This window comes from Lacerta agilis, chromosome 5 (assembly GCF_009819535.1).
Source record: "Lacerta agilis isolate rLacAgi1 chromosome 5, rLacAgi1.pri, whole genome shotgun sequence".
Classification (NCBI taxonomy): Eukaryota; Metazoa; Chordata; class Lepidosauria; order Squamata; family Lacertidae; genus Lacerta; species Lacerta agilis.
In genome coordinates, this window is record NC_046316.1 from 10,708,803 (window position 1) to 10,728,942 (window position 20,140).

The 20,140-nt window shown below is 42.7% G+C and overlaps 2 protein-coding genes across 2 annotated transcripts; both read left to right on the forward strand.

The window, feature by feature from the left end:
• Positions 1-764: 764 nt before the first annotated feature.
• LOC117046540 (dual specificity protein phosphatase 13-like) lies at positions 765-11,232 on the forward strand. The gene is made up of 3 exons (XM_033148514.1): positions 765-957; positions 2,481-2,698; positions 10,589-11,232. The coding sequence occupies exons 1-3, from the start codon at positions 797-799 to the stop codon at positions 10,774-10,776; spliced, it is 567 nt and encodes a 188-aa protein (XP_033004405.1). The 5' UTR covers positions 765-796; the 3' UTR covers positions 10,777-11,232.
• A 755-nt stretch (positions 11,233-11,987) lies between these two features.
• On the forward strand, positions 11,988-19,941 carry LOC117046538 (dual specificity protein phosphatase 13-like). The gene is made up of 3 exons (XM_033148510.1): positions 11,988-12,343; positions 18,624-18,841; positions 19,579-19,941. The coding sequence occupies exons 1-3, from the start codon at positions 12,177-12,179 to the stop codon at positions 19,788-19,790; spliced, it is 597 nt and encodes a 198-aa protein (XP_033004401.1). The 5' UTR covers positions 11,988-12,176; the 3' UTR covers positions 19,791-19,941.
• The last annotated feature ends 199 nt before the right edge of the window (positions 19,942-20,140 follow it).

Here is a 20,140-nt window from a genome sequence, read left to right on the forward strand (position 1 = left end):
GCCACCTAAATGATATAATTAGTATTTGAATGGTTGGTATTAGTAATTTTATTATAAATTGGTAAGGTTATAATGAGGCTATTTTTGGAATATAATTGAAAACTAGTAAAAATTATTATCAAAAAAATAATCTCAGGACAGGGTGTTGGACTAGACGGGCCCCTGGCTTATTCCAGCAAGCTGTTCTTGGGTTCCGAATATTCATTCATTCTTCTTCTTCTTCTTCTTCTTCTTCTTCTTCTTCTTCTTCTTCTTCTTCTTCTTCTTCTAATGGATATCACCCTTTGCAAAAAGAAAAAGCTTCATCTTATGCTCTGCAAAGCCCACCTAAGGCTTGCAACATCTTCTTTTCTCGCACTGCTGCTCAGCTTGGCAGCCAGGGTTCCAGAGGAAAAAACCTAAAAATAAAAAATGCCTGTCCAATCCATGGCAATAATGTCTGAATGAAGAGTGCTTGATTGAGAGGGAATTACCGGTAATAGTTCCTGTGCAAGAGAACGCATGAAACTGGAGAGATAATCTCTGGCAGAAACCATGCTCCTGTGTATTTCCTCTTCTTTTCAGCAGACTTGCCTTTCAGCTACAATGACCATTGCTGAATGACTGTTTGCCTTCAGGGTGTGCAAAAATGCCCCCCTTCCAACCTTTGATTTAACACGTTGCATGCTTTGCTGCTGCCCAGCACCTGTCCAATAAATTCAAAATGACAAGCGCACAGGCTAAGAGAGCACATTAAACAAACAAGCCTGGACCACTTTCTCAGGTTTCAGAGTAAACAGTTGCTACTTTAATAAGGATGGCTGAAGAGTGTGTCTCACTCCCCAAAGTCCCTGAGTGTTCTGGAACATCCACAGCTGAGACCCCCACTGTTAAAGATCTAGAACAGCTCCTGAATACTGGGAGGTCTTCCTGTAACCATGTTGATGAAGTATGGCCTAACCTTTTCTTAGGAGACCAGTAAGTATATCTCTGTGGAACAGCTTAGCATTTTCTTAGCAGTCCTGAAGAGCTCCCCCAACGTAACTACTGCAGCCAAGTTAATGCTCCTTCCAAGGAATGCGTCATTCTGTAATCTGGTTGGGTCCAGTACCTTGTTATGCATGACTATACCTCATTTAAATCAGTGGGGCATTCTGACACACAACTGGTGGTAGGATTGCACATAATCGTCTTGCAATGAATTGTTACGCAGCCCTAAGCAATTTATGTACTTTATTTTATGTGCATTCAGAATGCCACACAGAATCTGGAACAAAATGTTGGATTCTTCAGTGCATCACCTTTCTTATTTTCTTTTTCTTTTTAAAAAGCAATTTCTAGTCCTCATAGTTGCGGCAACACATGGCTGAAGGCCATGCAGTTGGTATATGAAAAAGGTGAAAGAATTCAGTCAGTGTGGATTCTGTCCCCTTCAGAGAGACCTAGTCCCCCCTTGTGACTTCTCATTACCTTTCCCTGCCGGTTTCGGTTGCTTTGTCTAGCTCTGATTCCAGTGTAAACACACATCTAGACTTGTTTATTCATTCCCAGTAACCAATTATCTGTCACATTTCCGGTGACGCTGAGTCCAAGATCACCCATTGAGTTTGATGGCTGAGTGGAGATTTGAACCGTGATCTCCCAGTTCTTAGCCGGGTACCCTAACCATGACACCACAGTTGCTCCCAAGTCCATGGATGTGCTGAACTGATTCATTGCCTAACGTAGGATTGGAATATCACCTGTAGTTTAATGGTGAATTTTGGACACAGTGGAGAGGTAAAAGATTTGTACTATTATAAAAGATGCAGGAGGAAACGATTAATAACACAACCCACAAAGCAGAGGACGGAAGTCCAAGAGATTCCTTGGAATCTTGTTTTTATGTTGTCTGTTGGACTGTAAAATTTTAATCTGAAAAACAAAACAAACAAACAAACAAAAGATTCAGTGCCTAACACTACAACATGGGGGTTTCCAACAAAGCTGAATTTTCAAATATCGAGGACAGGCAAAATAAAGCCCTTTGCCACACAGCACAAAGTTAAATTTTGGAATCTGCTCTCACAGAGGCAGTGACAGCATCCAACTCGGATGGCTTTAGAAGACGATCAGACAAATTCATGGAGGGCAAGGCTATCAATGGCTACTGTGTTGTGCCTTAGTCTGAGACAGTATGATTCTGAATACCAATTTCTGGAAACCACAGGAGGAGAGAATGAAGTTGAGCTCAGATCCTGCTTCATGCTTCCCATCTAGGTGGCCTTTGTGAGAACAGCATGTTGGACTAGATGGGCCACTGGCTTATTCCAGCAGGCTCTTTTTATGTTCTGAATATTCATTCATTAAATCTTACTGAAATCTTTGTTCCTTAACGTGGGCTGTTTTCTTCATAGAATGTGAGTGGACGCAGACCACAAGTTAGAGGGGAAAGCCTGAAAGGAAAACGACCCGTCTCCTTATCTGTCTGCCTCTCACTTTCTGTTTTGTCTTTTCTTCAGTGTTACGGCACACAGCAGATTTGGTTTATGGAAAATGGGCATCAGCCATGTTCTAAATGCTGCACACGGCAAAATATTTTGCCACGAATCCCATGATTTTTACGGCACAACAATTGAATACTATGGTGTACCGGCCGATGACCTTCCTGATTTTGATATGACTCCATATTTTTACCCCGCGGCAGAATTTATACACAAAGCCTTGACCACACCAGGAGGTAGGGAATCAACATGCATCACAAATGTTCATATTACTGTATGTTGTGTTGTGTTGTGATTTTGGCACTTCACTGCCATTTCTTTCTGGAAGCTAGGGGAGGATTGGCAGCTCTGGTGTTGCTGTTGGGTTTGCACTTTAAAGCCTCATGGGCTTAAAGAGCAGATATTTAAGGTCATGTTTAACTCTCCCAGAGCAATAAATAGAATACAACAACAACAACAACAACAACATATTATTATTATTATTATTATTATTATTATTATTATTATTATTATTATTATTATTATTTATACCCCACCCATCTGGCTGGGTTTCCCCAGCCACTCTGGGTGGCTTCCAACAAAATATTAAAAATACAAGAAAACATTAGACATTAAAAACTTCCCTAAAGAAGTTTTTAACCTAAAGGTTGGCCTTCAAATGTCTTCTAAAAGTCAGATAGTTGTTTATTTCCTTGACATCTGATGGGAGGGCGTTCCACAGGGCAGGCACCACTACCAAGAAGGCCCTCTGCCTGTTTCCCTATACTGTAACTTCACTTCTCTCAGTGAGGGAACCGCCAGAAGGCCCTTAGAGCTGGACCTCAGTGTCCGGGCTGAACGATGGGGGTGTAGATGCTCCTTCAGGTATACTGGGCCGAGGCCATTTAGGGCTTTGAAGGTCAGGACTAACACTTTGAAGTGTGCTCGGAAACATACTGGGAGCCAATGTAGGTCTTTCAGGAGTGGTGTTATGTGGTCTCGGTGGCCACACCCAGTCACCAGTCTAGCTGCCGCATTCTGGATTAGTTGTAGTTTCTGAGTCACCTTCAAAGGTAGAGCACATTGCAGTAGTCCAAGTGGGAGATAACCAGAGCATGCACCACTCTAGCAAGGCAGTCTGCGGGCAGGTAGGGTCTCAGCCTGCATACCAGATGGAGCTGGTAGACAGCTGCCCTGGACACAGAACTGACCTGCGCCTCCATGGACAGCTGTGAGTCCAAAATGACTCCCAAGTTGCGCACCTGGTCCTTCAGGGGCACAGTTACCCCATTCAAGACCAGGGAGTCCCCCCACCCACCCACACCCTGTCCCCCCAAAACAGTACTTCTGTCTTGTCAGGATTCAACCTCAATGTATTTGTGCCTGACTTTGGCGGTTCTTACTCAGCGTTTCCATATCAGGTGCAACGGATAGCATCCCTCTCCTGTTTCTTCATTTCATCAATTGCAATAGTACTATCCAATTGATTTTCCCAGCTCATAGGACTCCCAAATGAAATTATGGCTGCAGTGCTGGGAGGAGGAGGTCTGGGCTCCAATCTTAACCAATTTTACCCCAGTAGTAAGTACTGTGCTGTGGTCTAAACCACAGAGCCTAGGGCTTGCTGATCAGAAGGTTGGCGGTTTGAATCCCCGCAATGGGGTGAGCTCCCGTTGTTCGGTCCCAGCTCCTGCCAACCTAGCAGTTCGAAAGCACATCAAAGTGCAAGAAGATAAATAGGCACCGCTCTGATGGGAAGGTAAACGGCATTTCCATGCGCTGCTCTGGTTTGCCAGAAGTGGCTTAGTCATGCTGGCCACATGATCCGGAAGCTGTACGCCGGCTCCCTTGGTCCGTAAAGCGAGATGAGCGCCGCAACCCCAGAGTTGTCCACAACTGGACCTAACGGTCTGGGGTCCCTTTACCTTTACTAAGTACTGTAAGTGAATTCAATGCTGGTTATGCCCAGGTAAATGGGGTAATGATTACAACCTTTACCCCATGCCAGTTTTGTTTTGTTTTATTAAAAAAGAATTAAACAAGAAAAGCAAACAATACACACAGAGAAAACAAACAAACAGCAACCGGCTAATAAAAGTTCGACACAAGGAGCTTTTGATAATAAAGTCAAAAGAAACAACAAATCAGGGGGCGAATGAAATGAGTAAAATTATAAAATTATAAATGGGGTATAAAACACAGTTTACATTGTGCAATAAAAGAGAAAGAAAAAAGAAAGAGGTTTTGCCTGTTTACAGACACCACCAAACGAAACCTATTTTGAAGGAATTCACCTGTGTTTTACCTTGTGTGTTTGTTTTGCAAGTGTAGATTAAGCCCAAGCAGATCTCAATTAACCAAAACTTCACACAAGCTGTGTAGAGTAGAGCCCCACAATTTAGGTATAAATGAGACTAAGCTCCCTAATTGGAGACTAAATTTATTCAGAATTACCGGAGCTGCTGGGATTAGATAAAACAATTGTTGAAAGTATACTTGTTTAGGAAACATTTGAATTCTCTTTCTTTGGTAGCTTAAAACGCCACCTTTAAAGATGCTTTAAAAAACAACAACATGTTTTCATCATTTGCAGCTAAAATCTTTGTGCACTGCGCAGTGGGGATAAGCAGGTCGTCTTCGTTGGTGCTGGCATACCTCATGATTTACCATCGCTTCTCTTTGGTTAAAGCCATTCAGGCAGTGAAAGAACATCGGTGGATTTTCCCCAATCAAGGGTTTCTGAAGCAACTGAGAAATTTGGACATTCAGCTCAACAAATAAAGCACAAAGCAAGAAAGCAAGGAAACAAATGCCTGAAGATCAGGAAAGCAGGTTATTTTCAAGCCTCAATGTCATGGAATGTTTTCATTAAAGTGTGTTCTTCGTTGTCTTTTTCTATCATCATCAAAATATCAGCCTGTGCTCTCTCCTTTCGACTTCGTTATTTTTTTTAAAATAATAATAATAATCAGATTTTCTATGGTATGGTGAAATAAAAATATGTGCAGGGGGGTAAAGGTCAAAGGCGACTATGGGGTTGCTGAGAGCCAATGTAGGTCTTTCAGGACTGGTATTAGATGATCTTGGCGGCCACCCCCAGTCACCAATCTACCTGCCACATTCTGGATTAATTGTAGTTTCTGGGTCACCTTCAAAGGTAGCCCCACGTAGAGCACGTTCCAGTATTCCAATCAGCTGACTGGCGCTGGGAGCTTACCTTCAAATGCACCTATCAGTGGTTCTAAGTCAACATCCTGTTTTGAACAGTGGTCAACCTAATGCTTCTGGGAAGTACAGAACTGGGCCCTGAAGGGAACAACCTTCTCCCACTTGCGGTACCCAACAACTAGTCTTCAGAAGTAAACTTTCTCTGTGGGGATTAAAATAGCTATCGTGGCTTAGAGTTATTGATAGACCTATCCTCCAAGACGTACGAACTGTCTCATATTTAGGCAGCATGGTAATGAGTTATTACCCCTTTTATTTCAGAGCATGTGACATTAAATCCTTGGTTCTACAACTTGATCAGCCATTGTTGTGCTGAAGCCACAAATTCATCAGTTTAAAAATAAAGAAATGTACGGTATCTGAGGGAGACATTCGTATTGAAAGTGTTGCTGTACTGAGCTATTTTGTATTTTTTTAAAAAAAACAGCAGCAAATGCTCTTAAAACATATTGCTTTTCTGCAATTTAACCTTGAATGTTTCCAAGTGTCAACCACACCTTTGGACCTTGTTGAAATCTTGCTCTCTTCTGAAATCAAATTCCCCCAACCTGCTCTAAAATATGAAATAGTGCACCTGCGTTTTAAATTGTTGGCTCAGGTGGATTCACTGATGAGCAATATAATATCAGCAAGCACAGCAGGAGTGTAGAACCCTTAATAAATAACGGTTTTGCTGCTTGTGTTGCTCAAAATCAGTAAGCCAGCTAGGAGAAGAAGTGATCTTCGGAAGCATCATAATCCACTTACTGTTCTGCCTCGCCATTACCATGTATTTCAGAATCTCCTGGTCCATATGTCAAGACTTAGCTCTACAATCTGGAATCAGACTTTACTTTTTGTGATTAACAGGTTTGTCTTTGTGCATAAGACATATTAAACTCATTGCCTGTTTTACAATTTAAAATACTCATTTTACATCCTTAAGATATCAATGACTTCCCTTCTTCTCTTTCCATGGTTCATTTTACATATCATAAATCCCTGCATATTTTACAAAAAATATACCAATCAGTATTCCATTATTGCATCCATCAAAACTTATTTACACTGTTGAATTTATCTTAATCCTGCCAGCTTTTTCAGCTTAATGCAATTGTTCCCCATATATTCAATAAACGTTTTCCAATCTTCTTTAAATGTACCGTATATACCCGAATATAAGCCGACCCGAATATAAACCGAGGCACCTAATTTTCCCACAAAAACCTGGGAAAGCTTATTGACTCGAGTATAAGCCGGTTCACCTTTGCCGTTGTGGAGGAGGAGGAGGAACGAGCAGCCCGAAAGCAGCCCTTTGGGCTGCTCCTTCCTCTTCCTCCTTTGGCAAGTTTGCATTTATGCGAGCAGTTCAGGAATGGAACAAGCTGCCTGGGGAGAGTAAAGAACCGCTGTTCTTGTATGCTTCTTAAGGAATAGTTGACTGGGGAGAGTGGGTGGCAGCACAAGCGGAGAGAAAGGGCTTCTTTCTCGCCGCCCCCACCGCCCGCCTCACTCAAGTATAAGCCGAGGGCAGCTTTTTCAGCACAAAAAATGTGCTGAAAAACTAGGCTTATACTCAAGTATATAGGTATATTCTTCTTGTTCTCTTATTCTATATGTTAAATCTGCAAGTTGTGCATATTCTGTCAACTTATGTTGCCTTTCTTCTTTGGTTGGTACCTCACTCATTTTCCATTTTTGGGCTAAGAAAACATGGGCCGTAGTAGTAGCAGCATACATAAATAACCCTTTTACAAGCCCACCACATATGAAAGAACATTCCCACCACCTCTTTGCATCTCCAGCATTTATCTGATTCAGTCTTATACATCTAAGCAAACCTACTCGGAGGTAAGTACCATCTGTAATTCATTTTCAAGTACCGGGTAGTTCTCCTCCAAAGAATAACATGCTGTAAACTTAAAATTAGCTTTTCCAGAGTTTTCCCCAGAAGTTAAAATCTATATTGTGTCCTATATTTATTGCTCAGTGTGTCATTAAGGCTTTAACAAGCTCGTCTTTTGTTTCCCAAGACTGGAGATATCATCTCTGGAAGAAATCATGCTCCTGTGTGTGCGACAGTGGCCATTGCTGAATGACTGTTTGCCTTCAGGGTGTGCAAAAATGGCACCTCCTTTCCAAGCTTTGATTTAACACATTGCTTGCTTTGCTGCTGCCCAGCACCTGTCCAATAAATTCAAAATGACAAGCGCACAGGCTGAGAGAGCGCATTAAACAAGCAAGTCTGCACCACTTTCTCAGGTTTCAGAGGAAACAGTTGCTACTTTAATAAGGATGGCTGAAGAGTATGTCTCACTCCCCAAAGACCCTGAGTGCTCGGGAACATCCACAGCTGAGACCCCCACTGTTAAAGATCTAGAACAGCTCCTGAATACTGGGAGGCCTTCCTGTAACCATGCTGATGAAGTATGGCCTAACCTTTTCTTAGGAGATCTGTAAGTATACGTCCATGGAACGGCTCAGCATTTTCTTAGCAGTCCTTAAGAGCTCCCCCAATGTAACTACTGCGGCCAAGTCAATGCTCCTTCCAAGGAATGCATCATTCTGGGATCTGGTTGGGTCCAGTACCTTGATAGACATGACTGTACCTCATTTAAACCAGTGGGGCTTTCTGACACATGAATGGACGAAATTGCACCTTAACATGTTATCTGATTTTTGCAAGAAAGTCTTGCAATTAATTGTTAAGGAGCCCGAAGCAGTTTATCTTTTCTGTTTGTGCATTCAGAATGCCACACAGAATCTGGAACAAAGTGTTGGATTCTTGAATATATCATCTTATTTTTTTTCTTTTAAAAAGCCATTTCTAGCCCCCACAGTTGCGGAGACACATGGCTGAAGGTTGAAGAGGCTAAAGAGTTCAGTCGATGTGCCTTCCATACCCTTTAGAGCAGTGCTTTTTTCTGGGGGGACGCAGGGGTACGTATCCCCCTAAACATTTTGTGAATCTAAGTTTGGCCTCATTGAGGGGCAGTATTTCAATATGAGTAGGAAAATGAGAGTACCCCTAGACATTTTTTTTAAAGAAGCACTGCTTCAGAGAGACCTAGTCCTCCCTTGCAGCTTCTCATTGCCTTTCCCTTGCTGTTTGGGTTGTTTGAATTGCCTCGCTCTAACTCCAGCGTAAACCCATGTCTAGACTTGTTTATTCATTTCCAGTCTTTATAGATCTGTCCAGTTCTGGTGAGGCTGAGCCCACAGACCTTTTGGGAGTAAGCAAGTCCAGCGAGCATTCTCAGGCTAATGGTACCCAGGCAGGGATGACAGTGTTTCTGTCCAAGGTCAGGAACCATGAACTGGCAAACAAGGGCAAAAAGTAACCAAACAATTAAACCTCTGTGTTGCAAACAATAGTCAGATTTTTTTCTGTTTTCTGCTGGGTGCATTGTCCGTTGCTGTGATCGGGTCTTGGGGAGTAGGAGGCCCTTGGTGCGAGAGCAGTGGTACCCTGAGGGTTATTTGGGCTACCGTCTCAAGGGAAAGTGGCTCAGCCAGTGTGGTGTAGTGGTTAAGAGCGGTAGGCTCGTAATCTGGGGAACTGGGTTCGCGTCACCGCTCCTCCACATGCAGCTGCTGGGTGACCTTGGGCTAGTCACACTTCTTCGAAGTCTCTCAGCCCCACTCATCTCACAGAGTGTTTGTTGTGGGGAAGGAAGGGAAAGGAGAATGTTAGCTGTTTTGAGACTCCTTCGGGTATTGATAAAGCGGGATATCAAATCCAAATTATTATTATTCTCTTCTTCTTCAGGGGATTCTGTACTGGGGTCTTATTTAAATATTACATTTATACCCTACTTCTCTTCCAAGGGGCTCAAGATGGACTACATGATTCTTCCCCACTCCCCATTTTATCCTCCCAGTGGGGCAGGTTAAGGTTGAGAATTGGTGAATGGCCAAAGTCACCCAGTGGGCTACATGGCTGAGTGGGGATTTGAACCCTGGTCTCCCAGGTCCTAGCCTGACCCCCTAACCACTAGACCACACTTGCTTAATGGATTTAGTGCCTAACCCTAAAACTCAGGGACATCCAAGGAAGTCAGATGATGGAAGGTTCAGGACAAACAAAGTACTTCTTCACATAATAAGACATTAAATTATGGGATCTTGTCCTAACTACATTTTAAAACTGCTGTTCATCCCAGCACTGAATTCATCAGAACTCAACAAAGAAAACTGTTAAACGTACGCACGCACAAATACATACATACAGTGCTTTTTTCTGGGGGGGAAGCAGGGGTACACATACCCCTAAACATATTGTGAATCTAACAGGGGAAGAAACTGAACATTTTTTAAAAATTGGTTGCTTCTCTAGCATGGTGAATCATCACTTCTGTTGCTACCCCTGATGGCAGCTTCATTTCTTTTCCCAGTGTTTCCTGAGTCACAGACGGAAGCGAGCATTTAATGTGTGAAGCAGTGTGGAATGTGGATGTGTGGTGTTTTACTGATGAAAGTTTTGCCTCATTGAGGGGCAGTATTTCAACATGAGTAATGCATGTTCTTTGTACTTTTGTCCATTTACTGTATTTATTTTTTCCCAATTCGAACTATAAAATGGTGATTTTCTGGAGTCAAAATGAGAGTACCCCTAAACATTTTTAAAAGAAAAAGACCACACACACACACATACTGAAAATCTGAACAATTATTAATTTCTGCCAAAAATTGATTTTACCTAAACTGTGAAGTACGCCCAAGAAGATTTCCATTAACTTGACACAAACAATGTGCTGTAGGGCCTCACATTTAGGCATAAATGAAGATAATATCAGAATTGGGGACTAAATTTATCCTGTATTACTAACTGCAGAAAGTTAAATGTACCTGTTTCAGAAATGGTTGAATTCCGTCTTCTCTGTAGTTTAAAAATGCCATCTTTTAAGATGATTAAAGAATGTGGTTTACTTCATTTTCAGGCAAAATCTTAGTGCACTGCGCAGTTGGGATAAGCCGGTCGTCTTCATTGGTGCTGGCATACCTCATGATTTACCATCGCTTCTCTTTGGTTAAAGCCATTCAGGCAGTGAAAGAACATCGGTGGATTTTCCCCAACCGAGGGTTTCTGAAGCAACTGAGAAATTTGGACATTCAGCTCAGCAAATGAAGCACTAAGCAAGCATACAAAGAAGCAAACCGCTGATGACCAGGAACACAAGTTATTTTCAAGCCTCCCTGTCCCGGAACGTTTTCATTAAAACGTGTTCATTGTAGTATTTTTCTAATAGTAGCCATGCTCTCAGAAATAATGGCTATTTCGAGGGGTGTTAGCATGGTCCACCCATGAGGCAAGGCGAGCCCCCACCACCCACCAAAAGCAACCTCTACAGCGACCTCTTGGCAAACCAATAAATCCCTCTCCTCCATTAGGAAGGACTTTCTTACAAATAAGCAGTTCAATAGGGGGAATATTGTCTTGGAAATAAGTGGACTCCCCTTCTTTAGAGGTTTTTAAGCAGAGGCTGGATTGCCACTTATCAGGAATGCTGCAGCAATGGATTTCCTACATTAGCATGGGATTGAACTACAGTGGTACCTTGGTTCTCAAACACCTTGGTTCTCAAATGCCAAAAACTCAGAAGTAAGTGTTCCAGTTTTTGAACCTTTTTGGGAAGCCAAACATCCAGTGTGGCTGTCATCTATTGTTTCCGGGGCACCTGCACCAATCAGAAGCTGCGCCATGGTTTTCAAACATTTTGGAAGTCAAATGGACTTCCGGAACAGATTAAGTTTGGGCTTTTGTTTTTGCTATTAATTTTGCGTTTTTGTTTTTGAGGTTTTTTTGTTGTTGTTGTTAATTTGTTTTTGTGACAGTGCAGAACCCAGTTCAGCTACTGATTGATTGATTGTGTGACTGCGGAAATGGATAAAAGCCCCCCATCCAAACAATGACTATCATCAGTGCAGGTAAGGAAAAAATATAATTTTAATTTTTATCATCTACAATACTGTCTTATTCATTTTATAGTACGGTACATTGATTATTGCTTTCATTTTATGTATGGATCAATGGTCTCGCTAGATAGTGAAATTCATGTTACATTGCTGTTTTAGGAGTTGTTTTTAAAAGTCTGGAACGGATTAATCGTTTTGCATTACTTTCTATGGGAAAGGGTGCCTTGGTTTTGGAATGCTTTGGTTTTGGAACGGACTTCTGGAACGGAGTAAGTTTGAGAACCAAGGTACCACTGTAGATCACTTTCCAGGACCCTTCAAACTCTATGATTGTAAGATCTTCCATAATGATCTTCAGAGGAGTACATAATAATATAATTCAACTCAAAACAACTGTTTTTCCATTTTAGAGGGAAAATAGGATGTTGATCTCCACTCGTGCTTACTGCATTTTGTGCTGCCGTGTCAGCAAAGGCTGTTCCCACGTTAGGCATGGGGGTGGGCAGGGGACGAAAAGAAGACATCTCTCAAGAGGCGCACCTGCTTCTCCCTGTCAAATGTTGAAAGGTAACTGGAGCTCATTGGGGCTCTGCAACGACCGTGTATCATCGCATGACAGCGGACGACCCATTTCCAAAGATGACCGTCTCCTTTTGCAAAATGAACAGCCGCAGATCCGCCGCACCCTCCGTCAAAGAGTTGGAGCATGTGATGGACAGCTGCAGGATGGAATTAAATGAGATAGATGAAGTGTGGCCCAATCTTTATATAGGCAACATGTAAGTGTGACCCAGAACTTGAGCGGCTTGAGCGTGGGGTAAAAGGAAGGTAATGTAATGTTATAACCAATGAATTCACATTGCATGCTGAAGATAAAGCCTGAAAAGGGTTTGTTTCCCTTGTTTTTCTCTGTCATTCAACAGGGGTGGGGATTCCTGGACAACCTTCATAACAGAAAGCACATTACAAAAATCTGTGTATTACTGGGGCAGGAATGAATGATCAGCACAGATGGTCCTATTCCAGCAATTTAATTATGTGCTAAAACTAAAAATCTAAATTCTAGCGAAGGAACCCACTTTCTTTGCCCAGAATACCTGTCCTATCTACACCCAAGTGACGCAAACCACCCTCTGCATTTGGGGTGCCCAGTATGTCCTGTGTTAGATACAGATTTTTTTTAAAAAGAAGAAGAATTTACAGTTGGATGAGAACAGGGTGTGATATGCAGACAGGTGGAGAAAGATGCAAGGAATGTAGAAAAGGTATTCAAACTCAGAAATCTGCAGCCAAGTGAGGTATCCTAGCAGAGTACAGAAATTCCAGTGGCTACTGAAACCTTATACTGGTGAATTTAAAATGCACGTCTTCAAGAAACATGAGCGGTGATGGACTTTCTAAATTGAAGGTTGAGTTTCTCAGGAACACAGGCTGTGGGCCTGGTTACAGATTGTATGTCTGAATATTCTATTGATTGGTTATGTGTTTATGCACCAAGAATTCATATGCAATTTACAAATACAACTCATTGTTTTATCCTGCTCTGGAGTGATTATCTGCATTTTATATTGGCAAATATACGGTGGACTAATTATACAGTTAGCATGCGCTTGTCAACCTTTGATAAATAAAAAATCAGATCTGAACCATGAGGTAGGAAATAGCTTAGAGTATAATGTGCTCAACTGATCCCAACCTCTGCTCTTGAAAGGGATACGCAACCACTAGACTGAGCCTCTGTTTTCAAGGAAAGATGCTAGAGAGTTAAATGATTTAGATATCTACAAGAAGTCACATGGCTGAAGGCAGAGGTTCTGAAAAGCAAACACACTAGAGTCATGGCAACTGGCACATGTCATAATGTATCATTCTAAATTCCGGTGCAGATGGATTTCTCACTAATATTTCAGTTGACCTGAAGCCTACAGAAACTAAAGGGTAACTAAAGCCGTCCGCAAAAAAACAACGCTCCGTGTTCTTGCAAATTTGATACGGCGTCATGTGACTGTAAGTTCTCCAAGTTACATTATCCCCTACCAAACTGTCTGGCTTGAGCAATCCTATACTCGCCGTTATCACAGAAATGCCACTGCTGCACACCCGTCTCCTCTGACGCCCACTCAACCCAGGATGGGAAGCCAGAGTCACCAATCAGGGGCAGAGGCAGCAAATGACTTTGGGATGATCAGAGCACTCCCCCAACAGCCCAGTCCAGCATTGGATGGTGAGATGGGGGGGGGGTAATGGGATTTAAGAGATGTAATATGAATGCTGACCACGGTACTCCGACATCAGAGGGGAAAACGGATTTTGAGAATGGAAGAAATACTTAGGTTTTTGTTAAAATGTGTTGATTTTTATATTTTTGAAGTTGGAATCAGAAGTAACAAGGGTTGTTGCTTTACTAAGTTAAGTGAAGAAAGGATATAAGAAGTTAAGATTTGGAATTTGATACTTTATTTGATAAGAATAAATTATATGATTTGAGATATGTTGATTAAAATTGCAAGATTAAGATTAGATGAAAGAAACAAGATTTTACAATGTTACAAAGTTACTAAAGAAGATTAGAAATGAACGCATAAGAGAGGCTGCGAGGAAGTCCTAAGTTTAGGATTTTAAAGAAGTGAAGGATTTTTAATTAATTGTGCTGTTTTGTGTGTATTGTGTGTATTGGGTGTATTTGTAATCTGTTTAATTTTGAAAATCCAATAAATTCCTATTTTAAAAAAAGCAAAATACTAAACGATACTACCAAGCCCCCACTCTATCAGCTAGCATAGTACTCGACAGGACAGTGGAAGGGAGAACTGTTAGGGCCCCAAAAGATGGAGCACCTGGGACTCAAACCTCTGCTGCAGACGTCACAGAGGAGCTCCCTTATCATTCAACCACAGCAACAACCACATATGGTCATGGTGCATTAGTTCCCTATGCCCCAGTCCCATAGAATCGCAGGAAGTTGGAAGCCACCCCGAAGGTCATCTAGTCCAACCCCGGCAATGCAGGAATCCTGCCCACATCATTTGGCTCCATTGTCGGTCACTTCCTGTTACTAGCTGTTAACAGCCTATTTTGTATAAAGCTGTGCTATTTAAGATGCCAATGCAGCGCTTGCTATTGGTCAAAACATCTAATAAGTGAGCAGCAATAATTCATTAGGACCACATGTTCCAAGCCTGCTAAATAAATCATCTAGATTCCTCCGATATTTGCCGCCTCAGCCTCTTATCGGAAAGAAGAATTATACCCTGTCACCGAACCTTTCCCTTTGCATGCTCCTAGACTATTTAATTCATCTGACCATTTAAAAGCTAGTGTTGGCCAGCATTCAAACAAATCCAGTGTTAACAGAATTAAGTAGATCTGACCACACTGAAGTCTACCCTATGGAATAGAAAATATTACTTTAAAAAAAGTAAAAGGGGAAGAGGAAGAGGAAGAGGAAGAGGAAGAGGAAGAGGAAGAAGAAGAAGAAGAAGAAGAAGAAGAAGAAGAAGAAGTTCTTTCCAGCAAGAAGCTACTGAGCTAGACTCCATTAGTTTAGCAACTAAAGGAACTCAGACTTGGTAGAGATCTGGAGTAATTGTCCCATTTCAGGGAGTTTATACTATTTTTGCTATACTCATTTATAATCAGGTACTGCCAGTTGCAGAAGACTCACACCCATTCTCTTTGGATCTCATACTCATATATATTTTGCATCTGCTAATATCTGTATCTTTCCTTGGCCTTTTGTCATTGTAAACAGTTTTTCTTGCTGTAAATCATAATCTAATTTGTGTAACTTCCGTTTGCCCCACTGCTTCCCTGTAGTTTACAACTGAATTGGACCAAACACAGACCCTCAAAGTGTCCCTATTTTCCAGGGACGGTCCTGGATTTACAGAATCTGTCCCAGTTTCTGATTTGATCCCGGAATGTCCTGCTTTTCCTTAGGATGTCCCTGTTTTCATCAGAGAAATGTTGGAGGGTATGTAAACAGCAATTGTGTTTTCCGTGAATTGCCATTCGTTCCAATTCAGCAGTAAAAAGTGTGTTTCCCAGGGGAAATCAGCGTAACAATTGCAAAACTGCTCGACCCACGTCTAGAAAGGATGGGACAAGGGGGAAACGGCTATCTACTTAGACCAACCGTTACATGCAACTGAAAGAAGAACCTCTAACTACAAATGCTCCTGTTGCAATAAATCTTATTAGCCTTTAAGAAGCTGCAGGATTCTCATAAGTTGCAACAAAACTGCCCCACTGGAATACATCAGTATTAATTTATGAAATGAAGATATCTGATTCGGTGATTCATACTACTCTAGGCGGATCTGCCTTACTGGAATTTGATCCTACCCTACACTCTATTTAAACTTTCCCTGGCACTATCAATAGGACAGAAAGAGATGCTGAAAGCACAACCCAGAGCCTTTCAGATCAGCGCCAATCATTTTGAAATAAGTATGGGATGAGATCCTGCCAGGGGAAGCTTATGCAATCCACAGGATTGTCGTAACATCAGGACCCTACCCTATCCATATGTTCAAGGAGCCATGAATGAAAGGAAGCTTCCCCGTTATGGAAATAAAACTACAAATCCAAAGAGCTATTCTGTTAGTGCAGCCTGTCTTCATTCTGAAGTCGTAGACCTAGTATAAAATCGGCACATTTCACATGCAACGTCTGTTTCAAAAGGAAGGATGGCGACTTTCTGTGTGTGTGTGTCCTTCCTGTCCAGATGAAATTATGATTACATCTATATGAAAATATCATCCACAGCCCTGGGCTCAGAAAGCCGTTCATCTGTGCCAAGTGCAACTCGGCAGCAGGCAGGTCACGGCAGGACACAGAGAATGCCCTGCGCTAATGATGCCACATGGTGGTATTTGTGACCTTCGAATGTGATTCTCCATACTGGAGGAGGTTTATCCAGATAATCGGTTCAAAGTGTGCCCTCTATCTATTGCATCAGCTTTTGCAGGAAAATCCTGCAAATCTCGATTCAGAGACCATAGTGCTATATACAAAGGATTAGTCACAGGCTTCCGAAGAACTTGAAGCCCAGATATCTTTTCTTGCCCTTTATGATTTCAGAGGGGAAAGTCCAGTCACAGTTTCTCATGCTAACCTACCTCACAGGGTTGTTCTGAGGAGTCAAAGGTGACTATGGGGTGCGGCACTCATCTTGCTTCGGGCCGAGGGAGCCGGCGTTTGTCCACAGACAGCTTTCTGGCTAAACCGCTTCTGGTGCAACGGGACACTATGATGGAAACCAGAGCAGCACACGGAAATGCCGTTTACCTTCCTGCCGCAGCGGTACCTATTTATCTACTTGCACCGGCGTGCTTTCGAACTGCTAGGTTGGCAGGAGCTGGGACAGAGCAATAGGAGCTCACCCCATTGCGGGGATTCAAACCGCCAACCTTCTGATCAGCAAGCCCAAGAGGCTCAGTGGTTTAGACCACAGCACCACCCGCACCCCATGTGAGGATAACATGCAGGGAAGAACCACGTATACCACACTTAGAACATGGGACCAAAACACCAGGAGAAGCACTTTAAAAAATGTTGGTTGAGGGGCAAGGAATTCATGTTTCAGAGGCATATCTAAATAGCAATTTTCTAAACAGATATCTGAAAGTAGGCAGGATGGTTCCTACCAAGCCTCTACTGTCAGGCAGTTCCACAGGACAGGGCCTGCCACAGGAAAGGCTTGGCCCACCAAACCTCAGAAAAAATGAAGATGCAGCTTTGGGTCTGGGAGCTGTGGCAATAATGATAATGATATTTCTCTAGGAATTTGAAGTGGGATTAGCCGTTGTGTTGCCTGCTGAAAGGAATGCATATGCACTCACTCTGCTCTTCTTACATATTTAATAATAATAATAATAATAATAATAATAATAATAATAATAATAAATCTCCAAAGCTTTCTCATTCAGCGGAAACTAAGCCCTGTATCACTGTTTGCACCATGATAAGATAAGCCAGTGTGGCATAACGGATAGAGTGTTTTTGTTTTGTTTTGTTTTATAATTTTTATTAAATATATGTTTTACATTTTAGAATATTCACTTAAACAACCTTAAAATATCAATGACTTCCCTTCCTCCCTTTTCATGGTTCATTTTGCACAACATAAATCCCTGCATATTTTACATAAACTAAACCATTCAGTATTCCATTATTACATCCATCAAAACTTATTTACACTGTTGAATTTATCTTAATGCTGCCAGTGTTTCCAAACAGACACAATTTCCCCCCATATACAGTGGCGTAGGAAGGGGGACGTAGGGGGCGCTGCACCCCAGGTTCCAGGGGAGGGAGGTGACACACCCCGGCCCCTCCTGCCACTTCCCGCCGCCCAGCACCCCGTCCGTACTGCTCCACGGAGAGACGGGGCAGCCCCACGAGCCACTGCTCACCTGGCGGCTCCCTCGGTCGCCGCGGGAGCAGCAGCACCAGGCGGGATGCACTGCACATGCCCAGAAGTTCCGCAGCACAGACAGGGCAGCCCACAAGCCGCGGCCCGCTCGGCGGGTTGCCTGGTCACTGCGGGAGCAGCGGCACCGGGCCGGATGGACTGCGCATCGCAACATGCGTCATGACGTCGTGACGCCCTGCCCCCAGGGGGGTGCCGCTGCCCCACTGCCCCAGGCGGCACAGAGGCTTCCTCCGCCACTGCCCATATATTCAACAAACATTTCCCAATCTTCCCTAAACGTACATTCTTCTTGTTCTCTTATTCTATATGTGAGATCTGCAAGCTGCACATATTCCATCAGTTTAAGTTGCCATTCTTATTGTAATGGTTACAGTGTTGGACTTGGGGGATCAGGGTTCAAATCCCCACTCAGCCATGTAGCCCACTGGGTGACCTTGGGCTAGTCACCATCTCTTAGCTTAACCTACCTCACAGGGTTGTTGTGAGGGTGAATTGGGGAGGAGGAGAACCCTGTAAGTCACCTTGAGATGCTTAGAAGATAAAGGTGGTATATAAATGTAATAAATAAGGACATGGGATTCATTTCTGCTAACCTGCCCAGTTTCATATCTGTTTTTCGGCAGCACAGCGGCACACAACAAGGAAGAGCTAAGGAAACGGGGTATCACTCACATACTGAATGCAGCACACACTGCCTGGGGAAGCAAAGGAAACCAAACGTTCTACGGAACTGAGTTCCATTACTACGGAATAGCAGCAGAAGACTCCCCAGACTTTGACATCAGCGTACATTTCCGCCCTGCCTCCGAATTCATCACCAAAGCCCTAAGTGTACCAAACGGTGAGTGCCTCGGGACGGAGCAATGCAGAAATTTCTGAAACAACAATGGGCTATTAGCTCCGCCCAAGGCATGATGGAGAACAGCAACAATGATGGACAGAACATTTTACAAGGACAGGAAGAAACACCACAGACAGAATAATTGCCACACATAGGAAGAACAAGGATATAGTTTGAGTGCCTCCCTTGTAGTTTTATAAATCATTTAATGTGTCAACACAAATAGAAGTTATTAATATTGCCGTTGTTGTATAAAGGATTATTATTTTGACTGGAATGTAATTGAAATTAATAAGATTTTGGAACGCAGAAGTAAAGAAAATCATCAAACCATCCATTCTAGCACGCGGGGGGGGGGCACCTAAATTATATAATTTGGTATTTGAACGATTGGTATTCATAATTGTATTATAATTTGGCATTGTTATGATGAGGCTATTATTGAATTGTAATTGAAAACTAATTAAAAAATATTATCACATGGTGAGTGCCTGCCCTGATGGAACCGCTGCACTGATGTTTTAGGTATTAGCAGCAGCATAGCATGGGTTGCCGGTGTCCGGGGCAGACAAGCAGCCATTTTGAGATAGGTCAGACTGAGAGATAGAGTGAATGATTGTCCCAAGGTCACCCAGTAAGCTTCAGAGCCACTTGACAATTTGGATTGCTTTAATACAAATTAGGAACCCCAAAAATCCCCTACTGCAACTCCTTAAATCATTCCATCTCTGTTCCAGGAAAGATCTTGGTCCACTGCATTCTAGGCAGAAGCAGATCAGCAGCCCTGGTTCTGGCTTACCTCATGATCTGTCAGAATTTCTCCCTGGCTGACGCCGTCAGAAAAGTCCTACAGAATCGAGCCATCTCCCCAAACCGAGGGTTCCTGAAACAGCTGCAAGACTTAGATCTGGAGCTACGGTACAAGATCAGGCTGTGTCAGCTCCTGTAACATGAAGAAGAAAGCGAAACGGCAAAGTGACGACATCTGACAGAGAATTTGGCTTTTGCTGCCAATCTGAGCAATTAAGCTTGAGGCTGTGTTATTTATCTTGACAGGAATTTTGAATGCTTAGTTTGGAAGCAGACCTTGACATCTAGAACAGGGGTCCCCAAACTAAGGCCTGGGGGCCGGATGCGGCCCAATTGCCTTCTCAATCCGGCCCGCGGAGGTCCGGAAATCAACGTATTTTTACATGAGTAGAATGTGTCCTTTTATTTAAAATGCACCTCTGGGTTATTTGTGGGGCCTGCCTGGTGTTTTTACATGAGCAGAATACTGTGCTTTTATTTAAAATGCAT

Bases quoted from the DNA above. Each gene is read 5' to 3' on its own strand.
- LOC117046538 (XM_033148510.1), top strand. From the start codon at position 12,177: ATGACAGCGGACGACCCATTTCCAAAGATGACCGTCTCCTTTTGCAAA. The intron at 12,344-18,623 runs GTAAGTGTGACC...GTTTTTCGGCAG, and splicing joins AATCTTTATATAGGCAACAT to CACAGCGGCACACAACAAGG. The intron at 18,842-19,578 runs GTGAGTGCCTCG...TCTCTGTTCCAG, and splicing joins AGCCCTAAGTGTACCAAACG to GAAAGATCTTGGTCCACTGC.
- LOC117046540 (XM_033148514.1), top strand. From the start codon at position 797: ATGGCTGAAGAGTGTGTCTCACTCCCCAAAGTCCCTGAGTGTTCTGGA. The intron at 958-2,480 runs GTAAGTATATCT...TCTTTTCTTCAG, and splicing joins AACCTTTTCTTAGGAGACCA to TGTTACGGCACACAGCAGAT. The intron at 2,699-10,588 runs GTAGGGAATCAA...CTTCATTTTCAG, and splicing joins AGCCTTGACCACACCAGGAG to GCAAAATCTTAGTGCACTGC.